This window comes from Anser brachyrhynchus (genome assembly GCF_964034855.1).
Source record: "Anser brachyrhynchus genome assembly, chromosome: 16".
NCBI lineage: Eukaryota > Metazoa > Chordata > Aves > Anseriformes > Anatidae > Anser > Anser brachyrhynchus.
In genome coordinates, this window is record NC_137734.1 from 3,282,300 (window position 1) to 3,309,591 (window position 27,292).

At 45.2% G+C, this 27,292-nt stretch overlaps 1 protein-coding gene and 1 long non-coding RNA gene across 2 annotated transcripts in view; one reads left to right on the forward strand and one right to left on the reverse strand.

The window, feature by feature from the left end:
* LOC308178870 overlaps positions 1 to 27,292 on the forward strand; it is a 101,472-nt gene that overhangs the window by 38,893 nt on the left and 35,287 nt on the right. The gene's annotated exons all lie outside the window — the stretch shown is intronic.
* Positions 12,956 to 27,292, reverse strand: part of NTSR1 (neurotensin receptor 1) — a 53,054-nt gene continuing 38,717 nt past the window's right edge. The window contains exons 3-4 of the mRNA XM_080558027.1: positions 20,550 to 20,640; positions 12,956 to 18,275 (exon numbers count right to left, since the gene is read on the reverse strand). Of these exons, the coding sequence (XP_080414153.1) occupies positions 18,026 to 18,275; positions 20,550 to 20,640 (341 nt within the window). The 3' untranslated portion in view covers positions 12,956 to 18,025. The remainder of the gene's footprint in view (positions 18,276 to 20,549; positions 20,641 to 27,292) is intronic.

Consider the following 27,292-nt stretch of genomic DNA (forward strand, 5'->3'; position numbering starts at 1 on the left):
ATCATTAATATAAATAAAACACTGGCTAATTTCATACAGGGGTGATTGCTCCGACCTACCCGAGCTTGCTCTGGAACAGGTTTTCTCTCTTCCTTTCTCAGAAAATCACTCCAACATTCTTCAAGTTCTGTAATTTTCTATTATTTTCTGCTTCTTTTTCTTCTTTTATTATTTTTAAAAAGTGAACTTCTCTTGTCCTTCTCCTTTAAATGTATGGCTTTTGAAATATATAAATCAATACACTTAATGGAAAATGCACTTCTTGAAGGAGTTTAAAGTAGCAACAGCCATCATGAAACATGTACAGAGCATCTATAATAGAATTGTATCGTGTGAATCTATCTGAAAACAATTTATCATCCAGGGACGAAACCATAGCCAGGAAAGAATATTACGTGAGAACTTTCTATAACATATTGCTGCTAGCATAACTGGAAACCCACCAACTAAGAAATCTTTTAGATTATTTAGGATAGGACACATGGGAATGGCACAAAGCTGTGCCAGGGGAGGTTCAGACTAGATATCAGGAAAAATTTCTGTACCATGATGGTGCTCACACAACAAAACAGGCTTCCTAGAGAGGTGGTTCATGCCCTGTGCCTCTCAGTGGTGATAGGAAATCATCCTTTGAGTTCAGCTGGCTCTGACCCAAAATGACAAGCTGGTCTCTCACAATAATGTTTATACCACATAGAGTTTAGGCTATCCTTGCTGACACTTATGGGAAGTCATTAGTAAAGACTCCTTGTGTCTCTGGCCTTGGTTTTCAGTATGAACTTGTAGCAGTAGTGCTATTTTGAGGCTTCACTTCTGAATTAATATACTTGAAATGGTGCAGGGAAAGGAGCTCATTACATAATTGTGTGTTACAAAATCTTGTTGTCGCTATCATTTGTTTCCAGCCCATGATGGGAACTCCAGAAAGTGGATTGTAAGGCCACAGAGAGGGAGAAAAAAAAAAACACAACAGAGCGAATGGATAGTGTATAGACAGCAAAACACGGAGGCTAAGGAGATACATAATGGAGCTCACTGTGATAAATAGGCAAAAATAAAGATCTGTAGGCAAAAGTGGGTAAATAAAATAGGCGATCATTTCCCCAGACACACTTCTCAGTAGCAGATCCTTTCCTTCTGTGCTTAAATCCTCACTGTACTACACCCTGATGTTAGGACTCGTTCTTTCAGCCACAACATCCTCTTATTTAATATGGCTACAATATGGAATTTTTTAACTAGATGGACGTTTTTGTCCAGCTTCATTTAAGCAGGTCTCTGGCATCTCAGCAACCATTGATGCTGCCCTGAAAACTGGTGCTTTGTAAAGAATAGCTGAAATAACAGGGGGAAACTAATTCGTGTTCTTATGTGTGTGTCTGCAGTCTGATGAAGAGAATGAACAGAGCTGATAAAGGATGCTCACAATTAAATCCTGGACACGTAATAAAATCAGGTGAAGCACAGACCTTTGCCCTGAAGCTTTAATTCTTATTGGCAAAGAAAAGAGAGCATTAATACAACTTAATGTACTGCTACCTTGACTCACTTCTCTTTTTCACTGACAAGTACACTTGTGCACCTGTGCACATCAAAGTTAAGATTCTGGGAAAGGTAATTCAAAATCTCTCTTCTCCGTTTCTAACTTTGGAAGCTTGGCTTTAGATCCCATCTCACTGAAAATTGCTTCAGCTGGTTGTTATGGCAGTATCTACATCACAAAGAAAGTCTAGCACAACTTAAAGGAGGGAGAAACAGGCAAGGTCCCATTAATGTGAATTTTTCAGAGTGGGAACTTAGAGGGGAGCAGAACTCTTTGTCACCGTGGACACAAAACAAAGCTGCACTGGTGCCATGTTCTTGCTGTCGGTTCATTAGACAGCATATTGCTGTCTGCTTTCAATGTCACCATCATCCAGCGGTGACGGCTGCAGGTTGGGCTGCTTCCAGGGACACTGTAATGGATGCTTGGATGTGCTTGCTAACCACGGCTTGCCGTGATGGTTGAAGTTAATGCATTATTATCCGTGACTGCAGAGCATACATCATCTGATCAGCCGCCTAGCTTGCTCATCCAAACCCCTTAATTAGCCAATGCTCATTGGATTATTCCACCTCTGCTCCTTCTGCTGCCAATAGTTTCTAGAGCAGGTTATGGGTCTGTTACATTTCTGTTAATGCTGTTGCTTCTTTCTGTTTCTGCTAATGCCAAGGTGTCTTTCTGTCTGCTGAAAGAAACGACAGTGCCGATGAAAAATGAGTATTGACAATAGTAATCCCTCCAGCACAGGAATAGGAACCTAACAAATATAAATCAAACATGGATACAGTGCCCAAACAGTCAGATTAACACGGCTTCACCCTGTGTGGTGTTTAACTGAAAATTAATCAGACATATTCTTTATCCAAAGGTGTTGACTCTGCTGTACTTACTTTGATAGAAGACTACTGATACCAGCTTCTGGTTTTAAAATACTGCCAAGGAGGTGAGGTTTGCATGGACCTAAGGTAGGCAGCAGTCCTCCTTCATACAGCGCAGTCTGTAGTTTTAGCTGTTTGGTATGTACAGGGAGAGGCAGAAAGAGCCTGCGTCTGGTGACTACCAGCAGAGATACACATTGCAGCACAAAGAGGTTTTGTTTCCTGTACAAATTGCATCAGTTCCACTTTCCTAAGTAAAAAGCCAGCCGCAGAATTAGCTACAATGCTAAATGAGAAATGGAGTTGAAAGAGAATAATGTCGAATAGTTGAACAGAAAGAAAGGAAATACGTGTGTAGCAGACCTGAAAAAGAGACAGAGGGCTAACTAAATATATAGTACAATTAATTTCACGCAGTGTCCTTCACATGCAGCATCATAAAATGCCTTGCTGGATGAGTGCACCTGGAATCAGCTGAACTTTCAGGAACTTTTTACATCTCTTCTGCTCTGGTTTACTCTTGTCAGACAGATGCAGAATGCTGTCGTGAGAAGAACACATCACAGCTCAGCTTTCTGAAATCGAGGTGAAAGTCCACCATCTCAAGCAAAGAATGCTAAGTTGGGCAGCACCAAGAGCCTAAAGCTCTGGCGTGGGCCACGAGTCAGAAAGGCAGTCTGCTGTGTGCATTTGCAAGAACCACGCACATTTATTGAATAACGCGTAAAACCTGTACCATGATACCACAGAATGTCTGCCTGTATGCGTACACACCATGGGACTTGTTGCAGTGTGTGCACGTGTGAAAGTGTCTGATGGTCTCCTTGGAGCTTACTGCCACAGGTTGCAGGAAGGATTTCTGTGTTCCTTATACAATTGCAGTTCCTCCTTTGTGGCATTTTGGCTGTGCTGTGCCAGGGAACTGAGCCTGAGGACCGGCTGTAGACCCCATAACCATTTCTTGCTTTCAAATGACAGCAGCCCACTCCCTGTGTCAGGTTCCAAGAATGTAGTAGAATGTGCTGCAAACTAAAGGATAATGAAAATAGCATACGTTTCGTTACTGTTGGAGGAAAAAAATGGCTGGAGCAAGCTGAGAGTCACTGGAGAATGATGGGGATGAAAGAAAAGAAGTATGTGAGCGTTCTTTTATGATACTGACAGCTCAGTACCAGTGGTTTGATGCAGAAGGCAGAGCTCGTGAGTGATAATGCTTCCTGCTCTGGCTCTAGTCTCCACTGCCTGACTTTCTTTCTTCTAACAAAATTTCCAGCAATTTATGCTGTGCTTAGAGCATGGACTGCAGAAATTCCTGGGAGCTGCTGTGCAGCTAAGTGCCTGATCAACACCTGCAGTTGTAATTGGGCACACAACTCACACACATAGGGAACCAGCTCCTCTGTTACCTGCAGTGCTGATAAGTGATGCCCATCGTAGAGAGGCAGATGTTGTAGGCGGAATTTTTCTCTTTGGCCTCAGATAACTTTTCAGCAATGGTAACTTGGAGTCTCACAAAGGCAGGCTATTCCTTGGCCATGGAGGAGATTCCCCTGTTGGCATTATCCATTAGTTAACAGCCCATCTCCAGGAATAAATCAGAATAACAAGTTAGAGCAAGCCACTTTCCTCATTCCCTGTCTTAGGAGGACATCTTCGGCGGGGAGATGCACTCCAGTGTGTTTTTGCTGCTATCCTAATTTCTCCTTTGTTGCCCATAAGGGGAATAATTGAATCATAACATAATTTGAATGTCAGTGCTAACCTCCTGGGTCATCCACTGTATGTGGGACATAATGAGTGGAAGTAGAGCTATAGCTGCTGACATTACAGCCCGTGACTTAGGAAGGTATCCTTTTGCTCATCAGTGAGCTTGAGGTTGCTACATTATATAGTTTTCAGGATGGAAAAAATAAGCAATTATTATAAGGCACTGTCATCTCCTGTCACATTCAATAAAATCAGTTTGGCTTTCTGAAAGCCCTGTGAGGAAGGCAACGGGATAAAAATTGGTGAGTGCAGATGAAGAGACGTTGGTGAATAAGACCTTGTGTCAGTCATTACTCTGCAGATCCTTTTAAAGGGAAGGAATGAGTAAGCTGGGGTTAGGGGACCTTGCGGTGTGATTTGCTGGGCGTTTCAAAATGTCAACCCTACATGTAACGGGCAGTGATGAATGCAGGTTGTATTAATGAGTTTTGTACTGCAGCAAGGCGGGGGCATGGTAACAGTGCAGCTCTGCCCCGGGGTGATGGATGTTGGCTGCAGCCACCAGGCCACAGTGGCTCCTTGCAGAGAAGAAGTGGTTCTCATTAAGGGGGAGACCTTTTGAAAGGTGTCACAGCATGAGATCTCTCATGGACTCACATGTGAGCAAGGATGAGTGAGCGACATCCTCAGAGGCCCAGGTGAGCATCCCTGAACAAAACCCAAGTAAACCCTAAGAGCTTCTGACAATGCCATGGGAGGGAGAGAAGAAGCCTCCTGTGCTTCAGACTGCTTCACTGAGGTGCGATCTCTGTTGTGGGCCAAGCTAGTGGCTTCTTTCTTTGTTGCTGTTGATAGTGGTAATACTGCTTTTATGAGCTCTTCAGTATCTTTGATGTGGATTGCCAGGAATATGTGTGTTTAAATTCAGACTGGACACTGGAAGGGAAAGGACCCGTCTTCTGCTCTGATGTCAAGACTCACTGGTGACAAACTGGCCGGGCCTGCCTTTCTGACATAGACATTGTCACTTGGATCCTTTTGATCACGTGCTAGAAAATGAAATTTTGAAGTCAAATGACCCGTTTTAATAGGCTGATCCTTGTCTTTGGTGCCTTCCTGGCTCAGTATCAAGCTGGAATAGCTTATATCCTTCGGAGATGCTTCATTAGTGTCCCAAGGGAAAAGGGGAGCAAGAGGCTGCAAGCAGCCTTTCTGCAGCCCCGTTCCAGCTGCTGTGGACAGCAGAGTTACTGATGCATGCTCCCACCAGGTGTGTAAGCAGAGGGGCTGCGACCACGTTACCCCATTAGCTGACAAGGACCTCAGCAGAGTCCCCGTGTAAGCAAGAGGTGACACTGGGGAGGCGAGGCTGCTGTAGCTCGCTTGCCCTGCGTCAGCACCCAGCAACTTGTACAAAGGGGTGGTGAGAACTGAGGAAGTTCACCGCACATTCAAGCAGGGCTTTTTTGGTTTTAATTGGTTTCTATCTGTCAGACTTGTCAGTGGTGAAACTGGATGTTTGCAAAGAGAAAAAAATCCTTCCCCTTCATCCACCCCCACACCTCCTCCCTTCCCGCTGCTCTGTCTCCAACCTCCAGCGCGATATCTGAGCAAGTTTATTCCAGCACCCGCAGACAGCAGGAATGGAGGAGTTTGTGAGAAGAGGCATCCCACAGCCCTGATTGCTAGCGGATATTTTGCATCCTGTCTGTGTTTGGGAATCATTTCCTTTGGGCGCTGTTGAGAGTCTGCTATGATCCGTGCCCTGGCCTTTAGGCTCAAGTGGCTTCTGAGTTGCACTGGTGCTTTGACAGCTTTGTAGGGTCTGCAAGGGTGGGGTGATCAGGATGATCTGTCCATCCTGAGGATGTCCCAGGTGCCATGATATTGGTTTGTGCGTGACAATTATGAGATAGAAAAGAGGACTAGACGTGGTGTTTACTAAAATAATGAATACAAGGGGAAGTGGGAAACCCCATATAATAACTGCTGCTCTTCTCAGCACCAGCTGCCACAAACCTGCCATGTTGAATTAGCAGTTCTTAAGGGACAAGAAGTGCTGCTCCCTCAGTGAATCAGAACTGAGACATCACCTGCACAAATAATTCTATTAGGTTTGGATCGACAATGAAAATAAAGGATAAGCAATTATCTAGTTAAGTTCTTCATCGTTTTTGGTAACATCATTGTGCAGAGTAACTGAATTACCATTGTCTTCCCGTTTGTCACAGGGTTTATAAGACACCCTTTCTTCCTTTCCCTCTCCTCTCGTTGTGAGCACTGAAACTGAGTGGAGTCTGCCCCAGTCAGCTCTTAGATGAGATGCAAAATTTAGATCCGCACATGGCTGCTTATGATCCCCATGATGGAGCTAGAATATCTAGCTGTAAATCTGTTTCTTCACCTCACCCTGGCTGTGCAATCCCAGTTTTGGCTGTCTCAAATTTGCTTGCTATGTATCTACATAAATTTCATGCATTAACTCACAGTATATGGTATTGCTTCCACCCCACTTCATGATTTATTTGAGATTAAATCCACTTTTCTGCATCACAGTTTTTCTGGGTATATCTGGTTATGATGAGCTCTCAGTGTTTGACTTCTGAAACAGTACATATTCTAGTAGCACAGAAGAGTTTAAAGGAAAATAAGGACTTGTAGCTATGAATATTTATGGTTAGAATTGAATTGTATTGTAGATTGCAATTCATTATTGCTGGTGGAATAGTATGATAGAAGCTAACACTTAATTTAATTGATAAATTTTCTCTTTTGTGCCTTGACCAGTGAACAGATTTATGTGAAACCTGTATACTGTTAGTCTCAGTATTTAAATCTGTTTAAAGTAACAGCCATATTAAAGAAAATAAAGGTAGGAGTAAATCTGTCCATAACGCCAGTAAGCCAGAAATATTTCTGCTCACAAAGAGTAAAAATGTAAAATTGACTCGATTCATTTTATAGAGCAGATATTCGCTATGAACAGAAACACAAATTATCCTCAATTTAAACATCCATGGGGTGTAACAACACCTGGTGAAGTGAAAAAAATGGAACTCTGACCCAAAAGAAACAGCAATTTTGGGAGCAGGCATTTGCTGGGCGATGTAAACAAACTTAACTCTGCTTCCCTGCTTTACCGTGATGCTGGGTGAGGGAATGCTTCACTGAGCAGGTGAGTGGGATTGTACCCGTACCCTGCCTTCATCCCCCTGCGCTGGGTTCAGAGCATCCCTCTTTCCCCTCCAGGTCATTTTGACCATTGTCCCAGTCTGTGTTTCTCTGTCTTTGCACAATTGAACAGCTTCCTGAGAAGCTCCAGTTTATCCCTCCCAAGAAACAGGCTCCATTTCAAATAAATATTCAAGATCTTCAGGTTTATTGTTTGTTACCCCAACAAAACCTCTTTCCCATCCTATCCGATTCAGTATTTCGTTTCAGTCCTGTAGCTCCTCATTCTCCATTACTCTGGTGCCAGCCGCTAAGGAAGTCTTTTGGGCTCATCAAAGTCTTGCTGTGACTCACAGCCCCCTCCTACATCAAACAGCCTTTTCGTGGTGAGCAAGACAACCGATCTGCAAACCCTATGGTGCCTCCTGGAGAGCTGGTTATAAAAAATGGCAGGCCCTGAGCCCCGAGGCAATCTGTAAGGAAAACGAATAGCACGGGGGGAGGAATTGTTGTAAACAAGTAGAAGTGAGATTTTGGTTGAAGAGAAAAGCTTTTGACTGATTTGTGAATATGTGAAAATCAGACGGGAGCAGAATGTTGTTTTTTTTTTTCCCCTTTTCCTTTTCCAGTGTTTTTCACTATATGATGGTGTTGCTAACACAACTGTCTTCTCTCTGGAAAAAGTCTGCAAATCCTTTTGATGACATGATGTACGTGAAGACACAGAAAGCAAATAGAATTCGCATTGTATATTTATTTCTCCCACGCTTTCTGATGACAGTTGGAATTCTTTGTCCCTTTTATCCTACACCTTAAGCTGATATAGCAGCTTAAATCTTCCTTAAAGCCGAGCATTGAAAAATGGGTAGCTTTGGGGCTGCCAAGAGTTTCAGCTGGGGGCCAAAATGAGATCTCCCTCCAGAAAACTTTTCTGCCTTTGTCTCCCTGTACAGAGGTTCACTAATTTTGCGTTTGCCTTCCAGAACGATGGGTGGAGCAGAGACAGCCCTCCGCGATTTCTGTTTTGGTGTTCACCTATGAGTAGCTTTGACTTTCCTGTTCACCACGGGTGTGAATTTCCCACTCACAGTTAGCCCTGTTCTTTCTCAAGCTTGGTGCTGAGAGCTTTTCCAGCAGAAACCAGCCCTTCTTCCACAGGAATCAGCTGATAAGAAGGGAAATCAGCGGGGGCTGGTGTCTGAGAGCTGTCCTGGCACCAGATCCGGAGGTAAAATCGCTGGTGGTAGAATGAGTGGGTGGCCCAGAGAAGAGAAGAGAGGCCACTGAGGATGAAATGCAGGACTGTCATTCAGTGCAGCACCGTAAATATGCTATATACATCTGCAAAGTGCATTTCTAATGCGCTAAGTGCAAATTTACAGATTCATGTAAGTAAAGTGAAGGTCGGCAGTCTGATCGGGCTCCCCACTGGGTGCAGGCTCGCCGTGGTGCTAGCACTGGTATGGGTGTCCTTGCACCTTGGCCACTCCTGCACCCCTGAGTCAGGGCAGCTCTTTGACAAGTTTCATGTGACTGTCAGCACCACTCAGCCACTCCCATGAAAACTTTTGTTCCAGATAGGCAAATTTCCTATTTTAAAATATTTTCTTGTAATTGTTCTCTTCTGTGACCGAACATGCAGAGATCATACCACCCTAGGGCAAGGGGAGGGGGATTTCTACCAGTTAGCTGCAATGTTTTTCTCCTTTCCCAGGCACAGCAAAGTACCCTATTTTTTGCAAAAAAAGATGTGTCTGAATCATTGGTGCCTCTACTGCTCGGCACTGCTCAAAGTGCTCTCTGGTTTTGTAGCAGCGACAGCAGCCACCAGAAGAGGTGGTGCACAATGACCTGCGTTTGTCTTTCACTGAACTGACTGTGGTTGTTTGGTAAAGGACATCGCTCTTGCTTTGGTGAGGAGCTGGTTTTGACTGCATATGAAAGGAGTAAGAGTGGCAGCATGGGAACAACAAGTATTCGTCTCCCAAAGTCCGTGAAAACTTACTAAGATACGAAGTGAAATCTGTAAGGGTGCTTTGCGGATGCCAGTGAGCTCTATATGATAAACAGTATATTAAAAAGCACTGAAGCATGCTATGATAAACAGTCTCCTTCTTTGCAGTTGTAATATATACAATGAGCAAGAGATATCATCCTGTATTCAATCAAAATCAGGACTGGAGTCTTTGTTCCTTCCAGACATCAGCTATGAAATGTGATTTCTTTTTTAATCTGATCAGCGCCTCTGGCATTTAAGATTGGCTGTGGAGCTGCTAACATAATGAACTGCTTTATTTTCCCCCTGCTAAATGGTATTTAGAAAAAAATAAAAAAAAGCCTTAGAAATGAGACTCAAACAAAGCTAGACTGGGTCACTTCAAAACACAAAGGGTATTTCTTTGCAGGTGCAAACCGATTTATACCAGTTGGGCCTGTTGGCCTTCACCTGGCTGTAGCATCTTTCCCTGCAGTTTTACAAACCTCCCTTGTAGCTCTGGCTCTGGGATTCTGCCCTTGCAGGTTTGTCTCTGGCAGGGAGACTAACCATGGACCTATGTGACCTAGTGCAGATACTGCTCAATCCTGAGATATCTGTGAGAAAAAAATAGCACGAGAATGCTTTCGTTGGAGATTACATAGTTAGGGAGCAGTGACGAGTTGCAGAGCAATCAGACCTCCTTATTAATTATAATGTGTTTGAGTGCCTGAGGCTGAAAGCTGCATTGCAGTTGTGGTAGACATATCTTTCCTAATAAATAGCTTCCAAAGACAGGAGAAAGGACAAGCAAAGAAAGGAATAAAGAAACTCCAGGCTAACTGGTTCAGCCTTTAATGTGACTGAAGCTGATGCAGTGGCAAAGTACGGCGTGTCCATCTTCTTGCTGCACTTTGTTGGGATGAAGGAGGACGAAACAGTGCATCCAAGATGCCGATGTTACTCACAAGTGAGGAGTCTGTACCTCTGCAGATCTTGAAGCAGATCTTCCAGGCCATACATTCATAATCATTCCTTTTTGTAACGTCAGTTTACAGTGAAGCTGAGACGTCCACACCGCCCATGTCAGCTGTGCACTTGAGCAGCAGCAGTGTGAAAGCAGACAAAGCGACTGCTCCTGCTTTACAAGATGGTTTTACATTTTTGTGTTAAAAGGGTGGAGGATATTGTTTCCCATTTCTTCAGGATTTCATAGAGAAGCAGCCAAGTGTAATTAAATGCCATGTCCGTGGTGATACAAGCCAGCTGGGCCAGGCAGTGCCTTCAAGTAAGAGGAAGAGCTCTGCACTGGACGAACTGAAAACTTGCAGTGAGGTATGCGTGGGCAAGTGTTGCATTCACACCTGTGATATCTATTTCAGAAACAACCATAATTTTTTTGGACTCTTCCCGTTTATTTTCTGTTGTCAGGAATGAATTAACTGTGCTCTCCCTCCTTCTCTGCTAGTCACAGTCCCTGAGGGATGCAGGTGAGCTGTCCCAAACTTGCTATCACCATCCTGTCCCTGGGCGCTCAGCCTCTGAGCGGTGTGTGCTCACCCCACAGGGCTGCCTGCCCCCCCTGGAAGCAACCCCAGCGTTTTGTTTGGGGTCCGGGGCTGTATCGGTGCTCGTGCACTGCAGGAGGGGTTTTGCACTTGAGTGCCCACCATCTCTTCGCGCTTTCCTTCAAACTTAACAGCCCACACGAGACTTGTAATAATAACCAGGATGCGCTGCCTTATTGCTTGAATACCCTCGTGGATATACTCAACCTGATCTACAGTTCAAATAAATTCAATAAGGCAGAGGAGGGTTTAAAGACATTTTAAATAAATTAACTTCTGGATGGATGTTTATTAAGTTTTATGAAGCCATTTACTAAAATGCAATGTTTGTTTCAAAAGGCATCTTAAATTTTCCTCTTGTGAACTATAGAAATTACTTTTATAATTGAAATGAGAAATATGGGCCAAATTGAAAGCATTCCTCGCTTGAGGCACAGTCTCTTTGCCTTTCGAAAAGAAAAAGAAACAAAGAAACTCGCTGACTCCCACAGTCTTTTCCTTTCCTGTGCATGGTGGGGCGTGATGTGAGCCTGATTGCATGAGATGGGTGGGAGTGGTGCATGGTCGGAGCAAGGCTCTCTGGTTCCCAGGAGTTTTGCTTTTTCAAGAAAATCGGTCCCGAGCTAGAGAATTCACGGGCAGACGGCAACATTTTTCACCCCAGCATGAACCTGGTCTGGGTTTTTGCATGAGCACTGGAGACTCCACCGGGAGCATCCTGCCCTGCAGAAAAATCCCATGCAGCCAGAAGACAAGGCCATGGCTGCATGGTGTGGATTGTCACTGCTGAAGACAGTAACTGCAGCTCCATGGGCAGCAAAATGAAAATACACCTTCTACCAGAGCGAGGCTAAATACCAAATAAAAGGATCCATCAAATAAATGACTTGATTCTTCGGTAATTTGTGGTGTAGGAGTAATAGTGGCTCCTGCTCTTCTCATCTAGAAGCAGCACCGAAATGCTTGTGGAGAGGCAGAGTATCTCAGCTAGGATTTAAAAGATGAACTTTGTGGCCATGAATGACTCCAAATATTTAAACTTTATTTTGTTGTTGCTTTCCAAGCAACCTTTCACGCTGCCAGAAATCAAAACAATCGGGCCAAATGGCTGAAAACTGTGAAGATTTTGTGCGTTTTCCTGGAGATCAGCTGAGCTATTTCGTGACAGAACTTTACCTGGGAGCTGCGGGGAGAATGGAGCTGACTGATTTTTGCTCATTAAGTGTAAAGACACTTTAATATAGTCGGCAATACCTAAGCGTCCTGTTCTTACGAAATTACATCTGTGTTAGACAAATCAGTGCCAGGAGGAAATGGGCCGTGCAAAAGAGAGAGGAAAGTAGGAGGGAAAGGCTCACGGTTAGGGCACAGTAAACCTGCTTTGTCTTTCAGCAGCAAATTCTCTGGGGCCAGGGCTGTCTCCTTTGCTGTGTACACGCAGCTCCAAGTGCAATAAAGCCCCAATCTGTCCAGCGTCCTAGGCAGAGCTACTGTAGAGGTAATGGCTGAGATAGAATGGTTTTAGTGCTTGCTCTACAACGGGGGGAGAGCAAGCAGGCAAGAAAAGCAAAGCAGGAGTTCGGAAAGCAGCAAGATTTGTGTATTCCCACCTGGATCTGTGCAGCACAGGTCTTTCTTGAAGCCTGGAAGATCTCCACTCCCATGCTTCAGCCTTGTGCATGCCACACTCTCAAAGCCCCAGAGTTCAACCAGCGGGAGCTGGATGCGCTCTGCTGCTGCTCCTAAAACCACAGCAGGCTGGACTCTGAACCAGCATGGACTCTGTTTGGTTTTGCCAAGTCTCCGGAGGAATTTCTGAGGTTGATCTTCACTGATCAGTGTTTCGCTCAGACCAAGCCAGACTTTTTACGCCTTTGTTTGCCTACTTGCAGGTGCACACATGAGCTGGCGTTTGGATGCCGCATTGGTGCCAAAGAGCCAGAGCTTGCTGTGGGACAGGAGTGCTCGGGGCCCTCCTGCAGAGGGGTTGCAGTGGTCATTTGGAGTTGATGTGATTTCACAGGTCTGGATGGGCAGTCAGATAGCCTATTGTGATAAGCAGGCTGTATGATCCAGGCACAGCTACCAGGTCAAGCATAATCAGCCCAAAGCCTTAAATTCAGATATTTATTTCTTAGGATCAATAAATGACAAAATAAAATAAAACGAAGTAAAATACCATACAGTACAAAGGCTAATATCAGGAAATAACCATTTCATTACTGTTTGATCAGTAAATACAGTATCAATAATATCATGTTACATTGAAAGAGTGTTTCCCATTGCTATACAAAAGGATTTCACACCCTCTTCCTTCCCTTTGTCACAGAAACTCTTACAAAGGAGACTCTGACACACTTTTAACATTCATTTTTTTCCCATTGCACAACAGGCCACAGAAAATAAAGCACATCAACATTTTGTATTTCAGAAAAAAATAAAAATAAAAAGGTGCACTTCCAAAAATGTTTACCATAGATACAGTATGTGCAGGACTATCAGGTGGCACAGCTGGGGAAGGACTCTTGATCACAAAGCCAGGACACAGCACCATGAATTTTAGCAATTTCTGGTTCTCTACTGAATGGATCCAAACTGAAAACAGAAGGTTCATCTGTGATTTCCAGAATCAGAGCTCCAGCAGATACAGCTTTGTTGAAATAGCCACCAAACGACACGGTCAGGAAGATACCAGACTAACACTCGACGCGTTGCACAGGAGAACTCAGTGCTCTCGTGCCACGTGCACGAATGGCAGCCACACAGATGCTCGGTTCACATCCTAACCACACGCTGTCTGCAGCAATAGCACGCCTGGAGGGTTTATTTCCCTAAATGTTTGATGCTAGAAATGCAAAGGCCCTGTGACTTTACAGCATGTGTCCTGCTAACCCTCCTCACCAACCTTCCCGTTTAGTTTTCTTCTTCACCCACGCAGCCACTGGAGCAAGATCTCGTGCACTTTACCGAAAGGCAAGCTCAGCAGAGCATTCGAAGACTGATGCGTACTGGGCCTTTGGTGAGAAAGTCCTGTCTGGGGGAAATTTCTCAATAGCATAATGACTTCGGAAATCTGATTTCACACGCTGCCAAATGGATGGCCCTGCCTAGAATGCTGTGAAGATAAACGAAACCTCAAAATTATATCTGGAGAGGTCACTTGGTAGTCTCTCTTCAGATGGGAATCTCTCCGAATCCATCTGGCAGCACTTCACATCTGTGGGTTCAACAGATTTTTTACTTGAAACAAACAGTTCAAAACACTTAGAGGAAATTTGCATAGATTAACAGCATGCTGCATGAATGCTCGCCCCTCTGCCCCTGCAGAGAATTCAGACGAGGCAGGAATACAAAGGATGGGAGCATGCATTTTGTCTAATGGCAAAAGCCAGTTATACTCGATTAGGTTTAAAGCCAAACCTTGTTGGGTTAGTTGTTCAACCATCGTTAAAAGGCATGGAAAGAAAGAGAACCATTTTTCTGACAGATGTCCTTGGTATATACTGGGCTTTTTGTACCTTCTTCTTCCCTAGAGTACCGTGTGTTCCTCTACAAAACCGCAGGGTCTTGTACTGAGTTATCCTCACTTCTATGAGCTCAGGGTAACTAAAACTCTATGCTGGATATAGCAAAACTAGGTGGGGAGGAGGAAGAGGATGAAATCAGCTGTAACTTCCACTTCTCAACTCAGGTAGTCAGATTTGCCCCGTGGAAGAGGTAGCTTTGAGCTGTACTCTCAAGTTAAGGCCATAGGCTTAGGTCTGCACCCACTAAAACTGCAGGAGCAGAGCTTTAGAAGCCAGTAAACTGCTCAGATAAATCTCCCAATATGAGCAGCTCTGCAGGACTTGTGTAGCCCAACAAACATTGCAGAAGAAGTTTCTGATAAGTTCATTTTCACTCCAGCTCGTTCCCATTTTCATGACAAACCCCAAATAAACCTACCACTTTCTCAGAGCTGTGATCAAAAAATCTGTAAACAGCCGGTGTATCAGCAATGAAAATCAAAGCCAAACAGCTAATGTGAGACATTTTTTGTACAGTGTTTTCTAAGCTAATCAAGCACATTTCAGCAGGTTGGTGTTTAACAAGCATAGTAGTAACATTAAACGTTTCAAAGGTGGATATTCAAAAGCAACTGAGACACGTAGGATGTTAAATCCTAACGAAAGTCAAAGCAACGCACAGTTGGAGCTTCCACAGGAGGTTTCCGACACCACCTCCCAGCTGTTGACTCTATTTAGATGTGAAGTTAAAACATCGGGGTCCTCTCCAGAACCATTTAAACGTTGTCTTGCCTTGAAGGCCAGTAGTAAGCGTGTGATATTAAGACTCTTCTTCCTCTGCTCCTTGTACCTGGACTTCTCTAGCGCAGGAGCAGTGAGAGCATTGGAGATGAGTGGCTTTGTAGGGTCTGTTACAGATGATGCCCACACCACGTTATTTGCTGTGTGGCCACCTCACCCTCCTCAGCTTATTCAGCTGGAAGGTACCAAGCTGCCATGAGTGCTGCATCTCCCCTGTGCCTGTACAAACCTGCCTCTCTTAGGACTGCTGCTCTCAGCTACAGTCCCCCATAAAAGTCAGAAAGGTTTGACTGAGCTTCGATGGACAGACATTAGATGAAGGTAGCAACAGTGAGTAAACCAGGAGTACACAAGTAAGTCTGTCCATGGTTCTGCAGTTCCTACACGTTGTACATAGCCCATAAGGCAGCATGTAAGGTCTATAGCTTCTTCCTCCCACCTGCCCAAGCCATTTCTAACACACGCGATGTTACACACCGACGCGACAGCATTTGCTAGTTCCTCACAGATTTCCTTCCAAGGAGAGACCAGTCTCCTTCCTGCCTCTTTTATTTATTTATTCATTTATTTATTTGTCCCATTACCAGTTTTTCTTGCCAAAGAGGAGTCAACTGCGCTCGAACAACAAAAGTGCTTTGTCAGCTGTAAACTCTGCCCTCTGTTTCGTGCAGCCAGGGCAAGAAATTAAGAGAAGGCATGGCAGGACAAAGCCTGTAGTTTGGCTGAGTCAGAGGGAACTAAGGCCCTGCTGATTCCTATTTTGAGCCCTTTCTTTTGGAGTGGTTCTGTACTAGGCATTAAAATAATTCCCCCGTCCCTGCTAGGTGCGGTTGTAGGTCATGGCTGGTGGTAGCCAGATCTACCGTGGTAGTAGCCAGCTCTGGACTATGGGTATAAATGCCTCAGCAGCAGATAGCCATCACTCCCAACTCACAGCAAGCGCCCCATAGCTGCTTTCTCTGTGTCCTGAGCCCCATAGCGCCTAACCCACAGCATACTACATCTGGAGCAGGAAACATCACTGGTACCTGGTGGAGGTGACTGCTCTCCATGGCTGTGTGACGCTGCTCTGCGAGGGCTCACGTAGCTGTCCATGGGGCCAGAGCCATATATCCAGCACTGGGACCGGTGTCATGGGCTGTGGGTGCTCCTTAGTTGTCGAGTGACAGGGGATGGGCAAAGCCTGGCAAGCTGGATGGAGCCAAGGATCACTTCCAGTCTGTTGTCAAAGAGGGAAGCTAGTGGCACGTGCCGAGGGGCTGGGGCAGCTCCTGCATGGAGCCTCCTGCCACCAGAGCTCAGCAATGTGCCCTACCCCTGGATCTCCCTTCTTACAGAGCCTTTCCCAGGTTCATGCAGGTCACGGCCTGGTGCTGTGGCAGCAGGGAAGTCCCTTTAGCTTTGTCCCAGAGACCCGTGACTTCTGGTGCTAAAGGCTCAAGAGAATTTGTTGCATTTCCCAGTTGGCTGTTAGAGGTGGAACCATATGGGAGAAAACCTCATGCTATCCATCCTGGCCAGCTGAGAAATTTCAAATTCAAAGCAAAAATCAAGGGGAAGAAAGAAGGGGAAGAGAAGATAAGCTTTATATTCTCTTACTTTGATCCTATTTTATTTTTAGAGCATACTCATAGTCAGGGTTCAGCACAACCTCTGACTGTCCCAAACTGTCGGATTTGCTGCAAAAAGCTCTCGCTGCCATTCCTCTGACTTGTTAAAAGAAAGCTGTTTTAGAGCTAAGGCTCCCCAGCTTAGACCGTCCTGTGTTCTTCATTTGCACTATCTGAAGATGTGTATGTGCAGATCAGTATGCCTATAGGTTTGGTAGCAAAAAGAAATAAAAGAAAAGGTAGAAAAAGAGGCCCTACCGCCTACAACTGATAACCCATGAAATGTCAGCTGTGTGAAAATAGTGCAGAAACAAGTAAAACTGGAACCAGAATGTGAAAAATCTGAGAGTCCCCCAGAAATGGGGCAGGTTGCTTGTATCTCAGCAGACTGGAGCCCTCAGGAGCCTGCAGCTTTCTCACCTCTTAGTGCAGGCCAGCTAAGTGATTTCCCTGGCAAAAAAAGCAGGGTTTGGCTGTGTGGCATAAGTAAGATTTTCCATTTCTGTTCATTTGCAGCACTCCAGCTGGGCACAGTTTCTGCATTCCCAGCTTTGCCAGAGACTCTGTTACTTACTGGTGTTGCAATACCCAAAGCAGGGAGAGCGGGGCTCGCTGTGCCAGGCACTATACATGCCCTAAAGTGAATGATGATCCCAGGCTACTCCTGTCCCAATCTAAGTAAGGCATCATCTGTTGGTATTTAAGTTCAAGGAACCAGAGCGGCTCTATTGTGCACCCAGGTCATATTCGTAAGAATTTAGATCTATTTCTAAACCCACCACCTGGCTCCCTGAGTTTTCACTCCTTGCTCATTGAACATCGCATAGATGAGCACGTCCCTTCACCAAAAACGTCCCTTTCTGTTCAAAACTGCTTTCTCCTCGTTAGACTCTGCTCGCTGCCACCAAGAGATGTGATCTCGAACCCTTGGATATGGAAATGGCATCTCTGCCTTGAGAAAAGGATGAAATGCAGTATGAATTTGCTTACGTTTAACATATATTGGCTTCCCAGTTAGCACTGCACCTGGATTTATGCCAGACCGAAGTTACAAAATGTGTAGACATTACTCACAAGAGGCAAGGCCAACGCGTTAAAATAACCTCAAAGTTACTGGCAGAACGAAGCCTATTTTTCCAACAAAAACGACTTTGCTAAACACACTTGTGTTACGTGAATTTGGAGACCATGCCTGAAAGTCACAGAGGCCTCTCTCGAGTTTTGACTCCACGATGAAATAAATGCATTTCCCTTCCTCCTTTGGCTTCAGTATGTTGTTTCCCTTGTGACCTGGCTGGAAAACGTGTGGTTGCTGGAGATGCTGTTGGATTTCCTGGTGAAGGCCAGTCGTTTTTTCTTCTTCCTCCATGGCAGGCACAGGAGCGTGAGCGTAGAGAGGAAGATCTGTCGGAAGTTTGCAGACACCAGGTTGTACAGGATGGGGTTGATGGCCGAGCTGACGTAGAAGAGGACGTTGGTCAGCATGTAGAAGTAGTGGTAGAAGTTGTAAAGGAAACTGGAAGAACAGATGAAAGATAGAAGTCTGAGTGAGTGTGGAGAACTGAAATAATTCAAAGTCACAAGGGTGAAAGAAGCATAAGCTGTTCTTCCAGCTAAGCTTTCTCTGCTAGGGACATGGGTTTGCCATCGGGAGTCAGTGCATGCACCCTGTGTTGTAAGCTGCCACTGGCCAAATGCAGGTCAAGTGCCTTTACAGGGTTCTTGCCCCCGTTGTTATCAGCTAGAAACTCATTTACGCCCTGGGACTGGATGGGGTATTTACCTCATGTGTTCATTTTGCCTTCGAAAATAGACTCGCTTGAAACTGAGAAACTAGTTGTAGATTTGCTTCTGTGTCATGCATATACATGAGCTTGACTTTCTGGCTGCAGTTCTGGTATACAGAGCCTGCGGAGGAGCCAAGACCCTGTAAGAGAAGCAGTGATCTCCTCCCCCGGGGCAGTGAGAGCTGCACCAGCTCCTTCGGTGGGTCCCCGCGTCGGGATTTGTCCGTGCTCTGGGATGGTTTTCTCTGTTCTGGGGGCAGGCTGATGACAGCGTGCTTTTAAACATATCCTGACCACCACAAGATAATGTTTTCAGCTAGAATTGGTTGAAAACACTTAGTTATTTCTGTTTCTTTCCGAAATAGCTTTCCTTGGGAAAACTGAGATCAACAGCTCAGAGATCGTAAAGGGTTTATAAACAACGTGGGTCTCATTTTCAGGAAAACGTTCCTCGGGATCATTTATCTCAGTGGAAACCACAGACCTTTTTGTTAGCCTGAGCACTAACAAAAGATAAATAGCCGTGTGCTGGAGTACATCACCACCCCCCCCCCCCCAGCCCCCTCAGCCCTGCCAAGTACTGCCCGGCCCACCCAGCTCTTACGAGCAGAGTTTCTCAATGTAGTTGTGAAGAATTAATTTAACGCAGATTTCTCTTCTTTAGGGGCAGGCACATGCATTTCATTTATAAATGATTATGTCAAGCTGCTGCGAGTTCTTGATTAGCTACCGTACTGATAGTTCACCATTCATAATATGCCTGTAAATTCAACATTTTCCTAAAATCACTCATGGCTTTTAATGGAAGAGAAAAAAAAAAAAAGTGAATGCAACCACAATGCATAAATTCACACTAACTGCTGACGGAATTCTCTACCCCTTTTGCTCATAGCAAATGCGGGCGTTACAGAATTGATTGCTGCTTTAAGTAGTTTTCTTATAGGAAAGCAAACAAGACACAACAGTTTGCCCCAGTGTGTGCCTCGAGCTCCGTTGTTTTCATGATTAAAGATAGGGTTTGGCTTTTACTACGGATGGATGTACAATTCCATTCAGAAGGCTGCTGTATCACAAATTACGATTATTTGTTTTTGGAGTTTATGAAATTTTAATGTCTCCTTGTTGCTCGGCTTCTTGGTATCGAGGATTTTTTCGTTTCCTGGTCATTGCAGGAAGCAGAGCTGGTTCCAGAGGGAACAGGGATGCAACACTGTGGGAGGAGGGATGCATCTTTCTCTGAGCACCTCTCATGCCATCTCTCTGTCAGGCTAAACCAGGTTTATATCCCTGGACATAATGAGCTCTTAATTGCATATTTGAAATGAATAAACGGTTCCGTGGCTGCTTTGCCAAGGAACCTGGCCTGATGTGGCAGAACAGCTGCCAGCAGCCGTCTGTGAGCACCGCACCTGCGTTCAGTGTAGGTGTGCAATGCGTGTAGGTACATACCCCTAAACTGGCTGCGAGTCTGGGCATTTTCTAATCAGTGACAATTACTGGTATTTAATTTTGATCCACTCCCTGTAAAACCCAGTAAATGCCCTCAGCGAGCAGCCCGGTTATTTTCCCGTCTGCGTAATCTCTCCTGTCACTAAGGGAAGGTGGCGTTGGGGAACGAAACCGTGCTGACAGGAGCTGCTCCGTCCTAGGGCCGGTGATCGATATCTCCACCACAGGGACAGCAATCCACTTCAGATGCGTAAACGCCTCTGCCAAATATCATCTCATCAAGGGCTGTCAAAGGTGAATATCCGTCGGCGGTGTCAGCGGGGGCGATTCTGTGGCCGCGGCCACGGCAGGAAGGGCTGCTGATGCATTTCAGGGCAAGCTGATGCTCCCCCACCCGCACCTGGGGGTTTAGATGATAAAGCCAGGACTCCTAAATTTGTCTGGCAATCATGGCAAGAAATCCAAAAGAAAGAATAAACCAATTAAGAGGTTGAGGCTTTGACCCCGTGGTCACACCTCCGCTCCCCAGGCCCCACTAGGCCCCCATCACTCACTCTGTCCAGTGGCTGGAGGGGATGTAGCAAAACATGAGGCGCCGTATGTGGTAGGGGAGCCAGCACACCACAAAGGCAATCACCACAGCACCTGCAAAGAATGGAAAAAGTTAACTTTTTGCGAGCAATTCTTCATCAGGAGTGAGAAAGGGACCTTTCTGGGAGGTGTTTATCAGCATAAACTGATTTCCTAAAGACCCGCTTTGTTCTTACCTTGCTGCTGTGCCAAGAATTAATAACCCTGAGGGACAAACAGCCTGAAAATGTCTATACAAATAAGCATAACGGAAATAATAGAAAATATCTATAAGCACAGAAGCAGTGACATTATGAACAAAAGATACAACACAGATAAGGGACTGTTGATGCCTAGTACAGACGCAGGCTAAATGAAATTGGTCTGCATTTGCACCTGTCCTTGTGTTTTATGCCCTTGTGGCACCAGGTATTTTGTCTGCAGTACTCAGAGAGGCAGTTAGTGGATGTTTTTCATCCAGGTAGACAGGGAAGCAGGGACGCTGTAATCCCATTAGTTGGTTATGCGGAGCCACTGGCCGCAGTCCCCATGGTGCTTGGGATCATTAAACAGCCGTGGGAGCTGCTTTCTGGTGGCAGAGCTCGTCCTTTTGTTCTATATTTGTGCAGTACCTGAGACAGTGATTACGAGATGCTTGGGTCTGGACATTGCCATCATACAAATCATTAATTAAAGAGTAAAAAGAGAAGGATGATAGTTTTTCTTCCTCTCCACATTCTAGCCAAGGATCATCAACCAGTGAAAAACAAAATGCAAGAACTCTGAAGGATAAAAGCCCTTCTGGTGCTGAGCGTTCGTCAATCTAGATTAAAAAGCAGATATATCAGGCAATCAAGGGAAAGACTTGTTTCCTTTTGTAATATGTATTTCAACCTCTGTATGAAATGACAGGATTCTGGCAGAATCCCAGCAGGAAATAAAGAAATCTCAGTTAAAACATAACACAATAAAACCCAAGAAGAAAATCAAGACTAAATAAAATGATTATGTTATTTTTTTTATCCCAAATTTGTTCTACAGACAATAAGGGCCACATTATTCTTGCCCTTTATGTGACCTGTAAAGAGCTAGGAAGCGGCAAAGCTCTTACCAAGCTACTTGGCACTTGGAGGCAAAGGCCGCATTTCCCTCTGCACTGAAAATATTTGTGACTATATCCCAAACCCAGCACTCACAGAGGAGTGATACAAATGATGTGTATCCCTTAAAAAACAGTCCATGAGGAGCAAGACTGGCTCTGGCTGCATCTTCCCATCGCCATTACGCAGCCAAGAGGCACAGGGGAGGCTCCAGTAAATGCAGTAGATTTCCCCCTCCAGTGGGGCAGGAGTGGGGAGGCAAGTGTCTGTGCCCTCTTTCTGGGAGTGTCATCAAGGCTGAAGCCACCGAGCGATTTGTACAGAAATTCAATAATTCTTGGTGTCCAGCTCTGTACTCTCAGCTTTATTCCAACCTCACGTTCTCGTTTATTAAACAAGTTACTAACAGTGGAGATGGGTAAATTCTCTTAGCATCAGCCTGTGTGATGTAGGAAAGCATCTTCCAGGAATGCTGAAAAAGCCATTTAATCAGTAAAGTTTTAGGCATTGGAAAGGACAGGTTTCGGAAGAAAGGCTAGAAACTCTGTTCTTATTCTCTAGAATAAGAATTCATTATTATATATTATATAATTATATATTATTATTATATTATTATATATTATTATAGTCCAGTTGAATTCATTATTTCAATCTGAGTATTTTTGGCTGCTATATGGCCATTGTGATCGCAGATGTAATTCATCACTACAGGGCCTGCAGCTCTTCAGTAGTCTAAAAAGACAGCACTAAGTGGATGGATTTGGGCCGTGTCTGAGATTTCCTGCCTCAGTTTTTTGAACTAAAAAATTCAAGAACTTGTGACTTGTTTGCCTCCGCTGTGTGGCCTCTGTGCAGGGAGCGCGGCTGCTTCCCTGCTCTGCCCCAGCCCTGCAGCGCTGGATGGGTAGGGGTGCATGCCTTGCATCAGAACCAGGCCCTTCCCTCACTTTGAATTAATTCAATTGCCACGTGGAAATGTGGTTTTCAGAGGAGCAGAGCTGCTCCATTAACTCCTGATATTTCCCACATTTGAGCAAATGAGGTGCCAAACCTATGAGCCAGCCCCAGGCTGGGAGCAGAGGGGGGGACCTGGGCAAGCCAACCAGGCTGCGCCTTCATTTCCCTTTCAACTCAGACTCCTAATTGAAAAGCGTATTTAAACCTGAATTATTGCATCCTATAATTTTCTATTTGGTCTTGTTGTGGCTCAGTTCTCTGCCTGTTTGAACCACATCCCAAGGAGGAAGGGCAGGGAGGAAGGAGGCGCGGCGGCGCGGCGAGCCCCTGTTTATCGCGCAGGAAACATAAATTTTGAGCGACAGCTTTTACATTGTGCAAGAGAAGATTTAAACCGTGCCAGTCTTGACTTTCAGACTAAACTGAATGTGGAAGCAATCCTGGAAGTTAAATTGCATTAAATTGCAGTGAGTATTTTGTTTTGCCATGCGTATCCTGGGGCTCTGGCTGGGAGGCAGCCCTTGTCCAGGGCCAATGTCTCAGAAAACTGGCACTGTGTTAGCATGAACCTGGAGCAATACCTCATGTGTACAAAGCCCTGGCAGTGCCCAGTGGAGGGAGAGAAGAGAGATGCTGCTCCTGCTTTCAGCTACCTCCACAGTTGCTAAGACCTCCGGAGAAGCTCCAACCCAGCCTCCTTGATAGCTTTGTTGAGGCAATTTTGGCCAATTTACTACTTTTCCTTTGTGTTTCAAGGGGAGCTGAAATGCATGCAGCTTATCCGAACTCGTGGGCAAAGGCAGGAGCTGTTTGGGTATGGACAGATCTATCGGAGCAAAATCTCTCAGCCTTTTCTGAGGCTCAGCACATCAGCAGTGTCACATCTCCTGCGACGCTCAAGGAACGCACGCTCCGGCTGGTACTGAGTAGCCTATAAGGCAGTGTAATGGGGCTCGTGTCGGGGATTTGCATTAATTTTGGTTTCTGGAGAAGCAATCCCTGTGTATTCAAACCTCCTTGGGTCTGTGCGTTTATTTAGCTGGTGCCGTTACAAGAGAATCTGTCACAAAGGGAACACGTCACCGTGCGGTTTGATATGAAAGATGGAGAGAGCTGGTCCAAGTGCAGATGTGGCTGGCAGTGCCTCGCTAAACCTCGAGGCGCTGTTTATGTTAACATGATGCAGTACCTGACAGGTCGTCGGCAATATTTATACCAGCAGGCCCCAGACTAGGGGCTGTGGTAGTTACAATGTGGGCATGAGCCTAGTAAAATTAAAACTGCTTGTGCTGGTATTTGGGTCAGAAGGCTGCAGAAGAAAGGATTTCCATAAAAGTCGATGCCCACCAGTGGAGACTGGAGACCACCAATATGCTACAATAGTGCCTGGGAGAGCAAAAAAGAAGAGAAACTGGGAACAGCAAAGGGTCTGGGGAGCCCTCAGCTCCTTTAGAAACTGGATACAATCCCCCTGTGCTCTTGTGCTTGTTACTGAGCAGTGTAAACGTGAGATTTGACTTCTTGATTTCCATTCCAGTGCAGCCAGAGATCTGCTTTTATCTTTCCATATTATTTTCAGATAGCGGAAAGAATAAAAAAAAAAAGGTTTCAAAAAACAAAGTATCAGACTGCATTCTCCAGTATTGATTTTTAGTGGCTTTAGCTGACGGGTTTGAAAATGGATGTGAATTCCTGGCCCTGCTCACGCTGGTGGTTAAAACGTCCCCTGGCACCAACAAGACTTGGTTTTATCCAGAAAGAGCAAGGCAGAATAGGAAGGTTAAAAGCTAAGCAAAGAACAGGGCCCAGCAAGCAGCATGCCCGTGCTGGCACTGTGCAAACCAGGGTCTCTTCCCAAGTTCCCTTGTAAAACAGTCTTTGTGAAAAGAAAGAAGTTCAATTCAATTTAAGCTTTGTTTGTGTCATTTCCTTCGGGGATGTCAGGGTGTTTGGAGGAGAAGGAAGAAGAAAGAAAGAAAATTTCCCCATTGAAGGACAGATGAGGGCTCTCGCCTTCTCCTCACCAGGTTCAAGGCTCTTTCTGTTTGCTAAGATCTGGTATAACCCAAGCTGACATCCTTTGCAGCCCCCTGTTAATTCCCCTCATGTTGTCTCATGTGTCCTTTATTCCTCCCTGAGCTGTTTCTGCTTGCAAGGGGGACTCTGGGGATGTGTTTGCTGCGTGCTTCTGCAGTGACCAGGGCTTCAGAGCTGCAGCCACGAGAGCCTGAACTCCCGCAACGCTGGCACAGCAGGAGCAGGAGCAGGGTGGAGGTAAGAAAGGGTCTGCCCATTGTTCTGCGGTGTTCTCCTCAGACTGATAGCTCAGACTTGGAACACCCAAGAAGAGGAATGGATGAACTCTTCAGGAGTTTAATTCAGGAGGGAAATTACTCACAAAGTAATGAAACGTGTAGGCTGCATGCATGCTCCCTTAACACTTGGCATTTGCCTGGTATTACTTGAAGAAGTGAAGAGGCCCCAGAATCACAATTTAAAAATTCTCAGAATTTCAGTAAAAAAAATATGGTTTAATTTCCTCTCCTAAGAAGCATATCACTGAAGCTTCACCCAGCCTACTGTGGGAGACTGAAGGATATTGTTTCAATTGTTTAAACCTCTGTAAGTGCTTTATGACTGCTTTCATTAAGCAGCTCCTGTAACGGAGCAAATGCTACCTGGAACCGATCACACTAATAGGCTTAGCCAACGTCCACCCAGGGACGTGCAAAGTCTCCCCTCGACGTCCATCAATTTGCCTCAGCATTGTTCTCCTTGCTCAGCTGTGCCATTCAGCGACTCCTCCTTCCAGTCGCTGCAGGAACCAGCCTGGTGTTTGGATGGGGACAATTAGTCCGTGTCACAAAACCGTCCCCTTTCGAGAAGAGATGTTGGCCAAACACAACTTTCAGCCTGAGCTCTAGCATGCCCTGATTTTTCAGCATCTGTACATATGCAAATGAGACTGGAAAGGTTTATATTGCTTCTGGATCTGGTATGCAGTAGTCTGGACAGCGCGTACGGGGTTTTAGCCACTGAAAGCTGGTTATTATGAAGGGTGTGTGCATGCCTCTATGTGTTTAAGACTTGGTGGTATAGATTCAGATTAATTTAGGAAGCTTTCTACCTTATCAAATGGTTGGTGTGCCAGGATATGCAATCGGAGGAGATTCACCCTTCCATGCAGCATCACACAGCACCCAAGAGACTCAGCTCCCCAGCACCCCTACAATACAACCAAGGAATAACAATGCAACAACAGAAGTCAAAAAGCACACAGAAAATGGAGGTGGCTTATTTTTGGAGACCTGGAAGACGTATTGGCTGGGCAAGGTAGGGTATGAAATCTCTTGGTGGGAGGTATTGTTAGCGGCAGCACTGCATTGCCCAAACATCGCCCAGTTATCCTCAGAAAAGAGCTGGAGAGCTGCCAGGTCCTGGAGCTCTCCAAATTCGGCTCCTCACACCTGGAGAATGCTGATAGCGGAGAGGGAATTGCAATCAGGAATCACACGTTTAACGAATTAACGAGCTGGCTTACAGGCAGCTGGGCTGACAGTTCCCTGATCCCGAGCTCCCTAATTATTTTGTGCACAACCAAAGTCAGACAGAGCCAAGAAAACACTATCAAAGAGGAGGAAAATGATGCTGTGGACATTTTGAATGAAGCTGTTAGCCTGACCATTTTAATATAAATAAGTACATTCTCTCAGTAGATGTGGAAGAAGGAAGAAAGGCTTTTGCTGCTCCGATCTCTTCAAACAACTCTGCACACCATGAACTGCAAAAATGTCTTTTCTGAGCACTAGTTTGATGTGTTCTGAAACATTTCACCCTTAAGACAAAAACAAGCTTTCTGTACTTCAGGCCAAAGTTTACCTTTGGAAATGGAAAATGCTTTGACCCTCATAAAGCCTGATTTTGTGCCAACAGTTTTATTAGCGTGGACAAGTGCCATTTTTCTTTTCCCACTGCCTTCCATAAACTTGCCTAGTCTGGGTAGATGGTTTTGGATGCCATGGAGGCCAGGATAAATCATGTGTACCCGTGTTTGTTTTTGCTGCTTTTCAGACAGCTCAGATGTTAAAAAAAAAAAAAAAAAAAAAAAAAAGAAAGTTGTGAGGAACAGGTGACAAAAGTAAATGTGAATCAAGCACCTCCAGTAGTCAAGGGCATCTGAGAAATGAAACGAAGCAACACTTGCTGGATAAAAAGAGCCTTTCTGCGTGATGTGGCGAGAAACAGGCAAAACTGGCAATGGATTTCTTATTTGCTGGATCTTCCTCAGTCCAGAAAGGGCACAAGCAGCTGCTCTGCCCTCCCTGCAGGGAGGGGACCACAAAGATGCACACAATGTCTGCGCATCTCTGCCCAGCGCCCTGCGCTGCCACCTCTGACCCATTGCCACACCAACGCAGACCTTCAGGATCAAAGCCCTCACTTTTGCTGACATTTCTGAGCTTTTGCAGTACATAACAGAAGCAAAAATTTGCCTGGGGAAGAAGAAAAGAAGCTTATCGTTCAGGGCAAGAAGGGCTGGTTTTCAGTGCCGAGGAGGAAACAAGGTGCAGGATGCTCTCCCACCACCACCGAGCAGTACCCGGGGAATGACAGCTGTAAATGTAGGTCTCCCTGTTATTATCCACAAAAAGTCTCCCTTCTTGATGTTA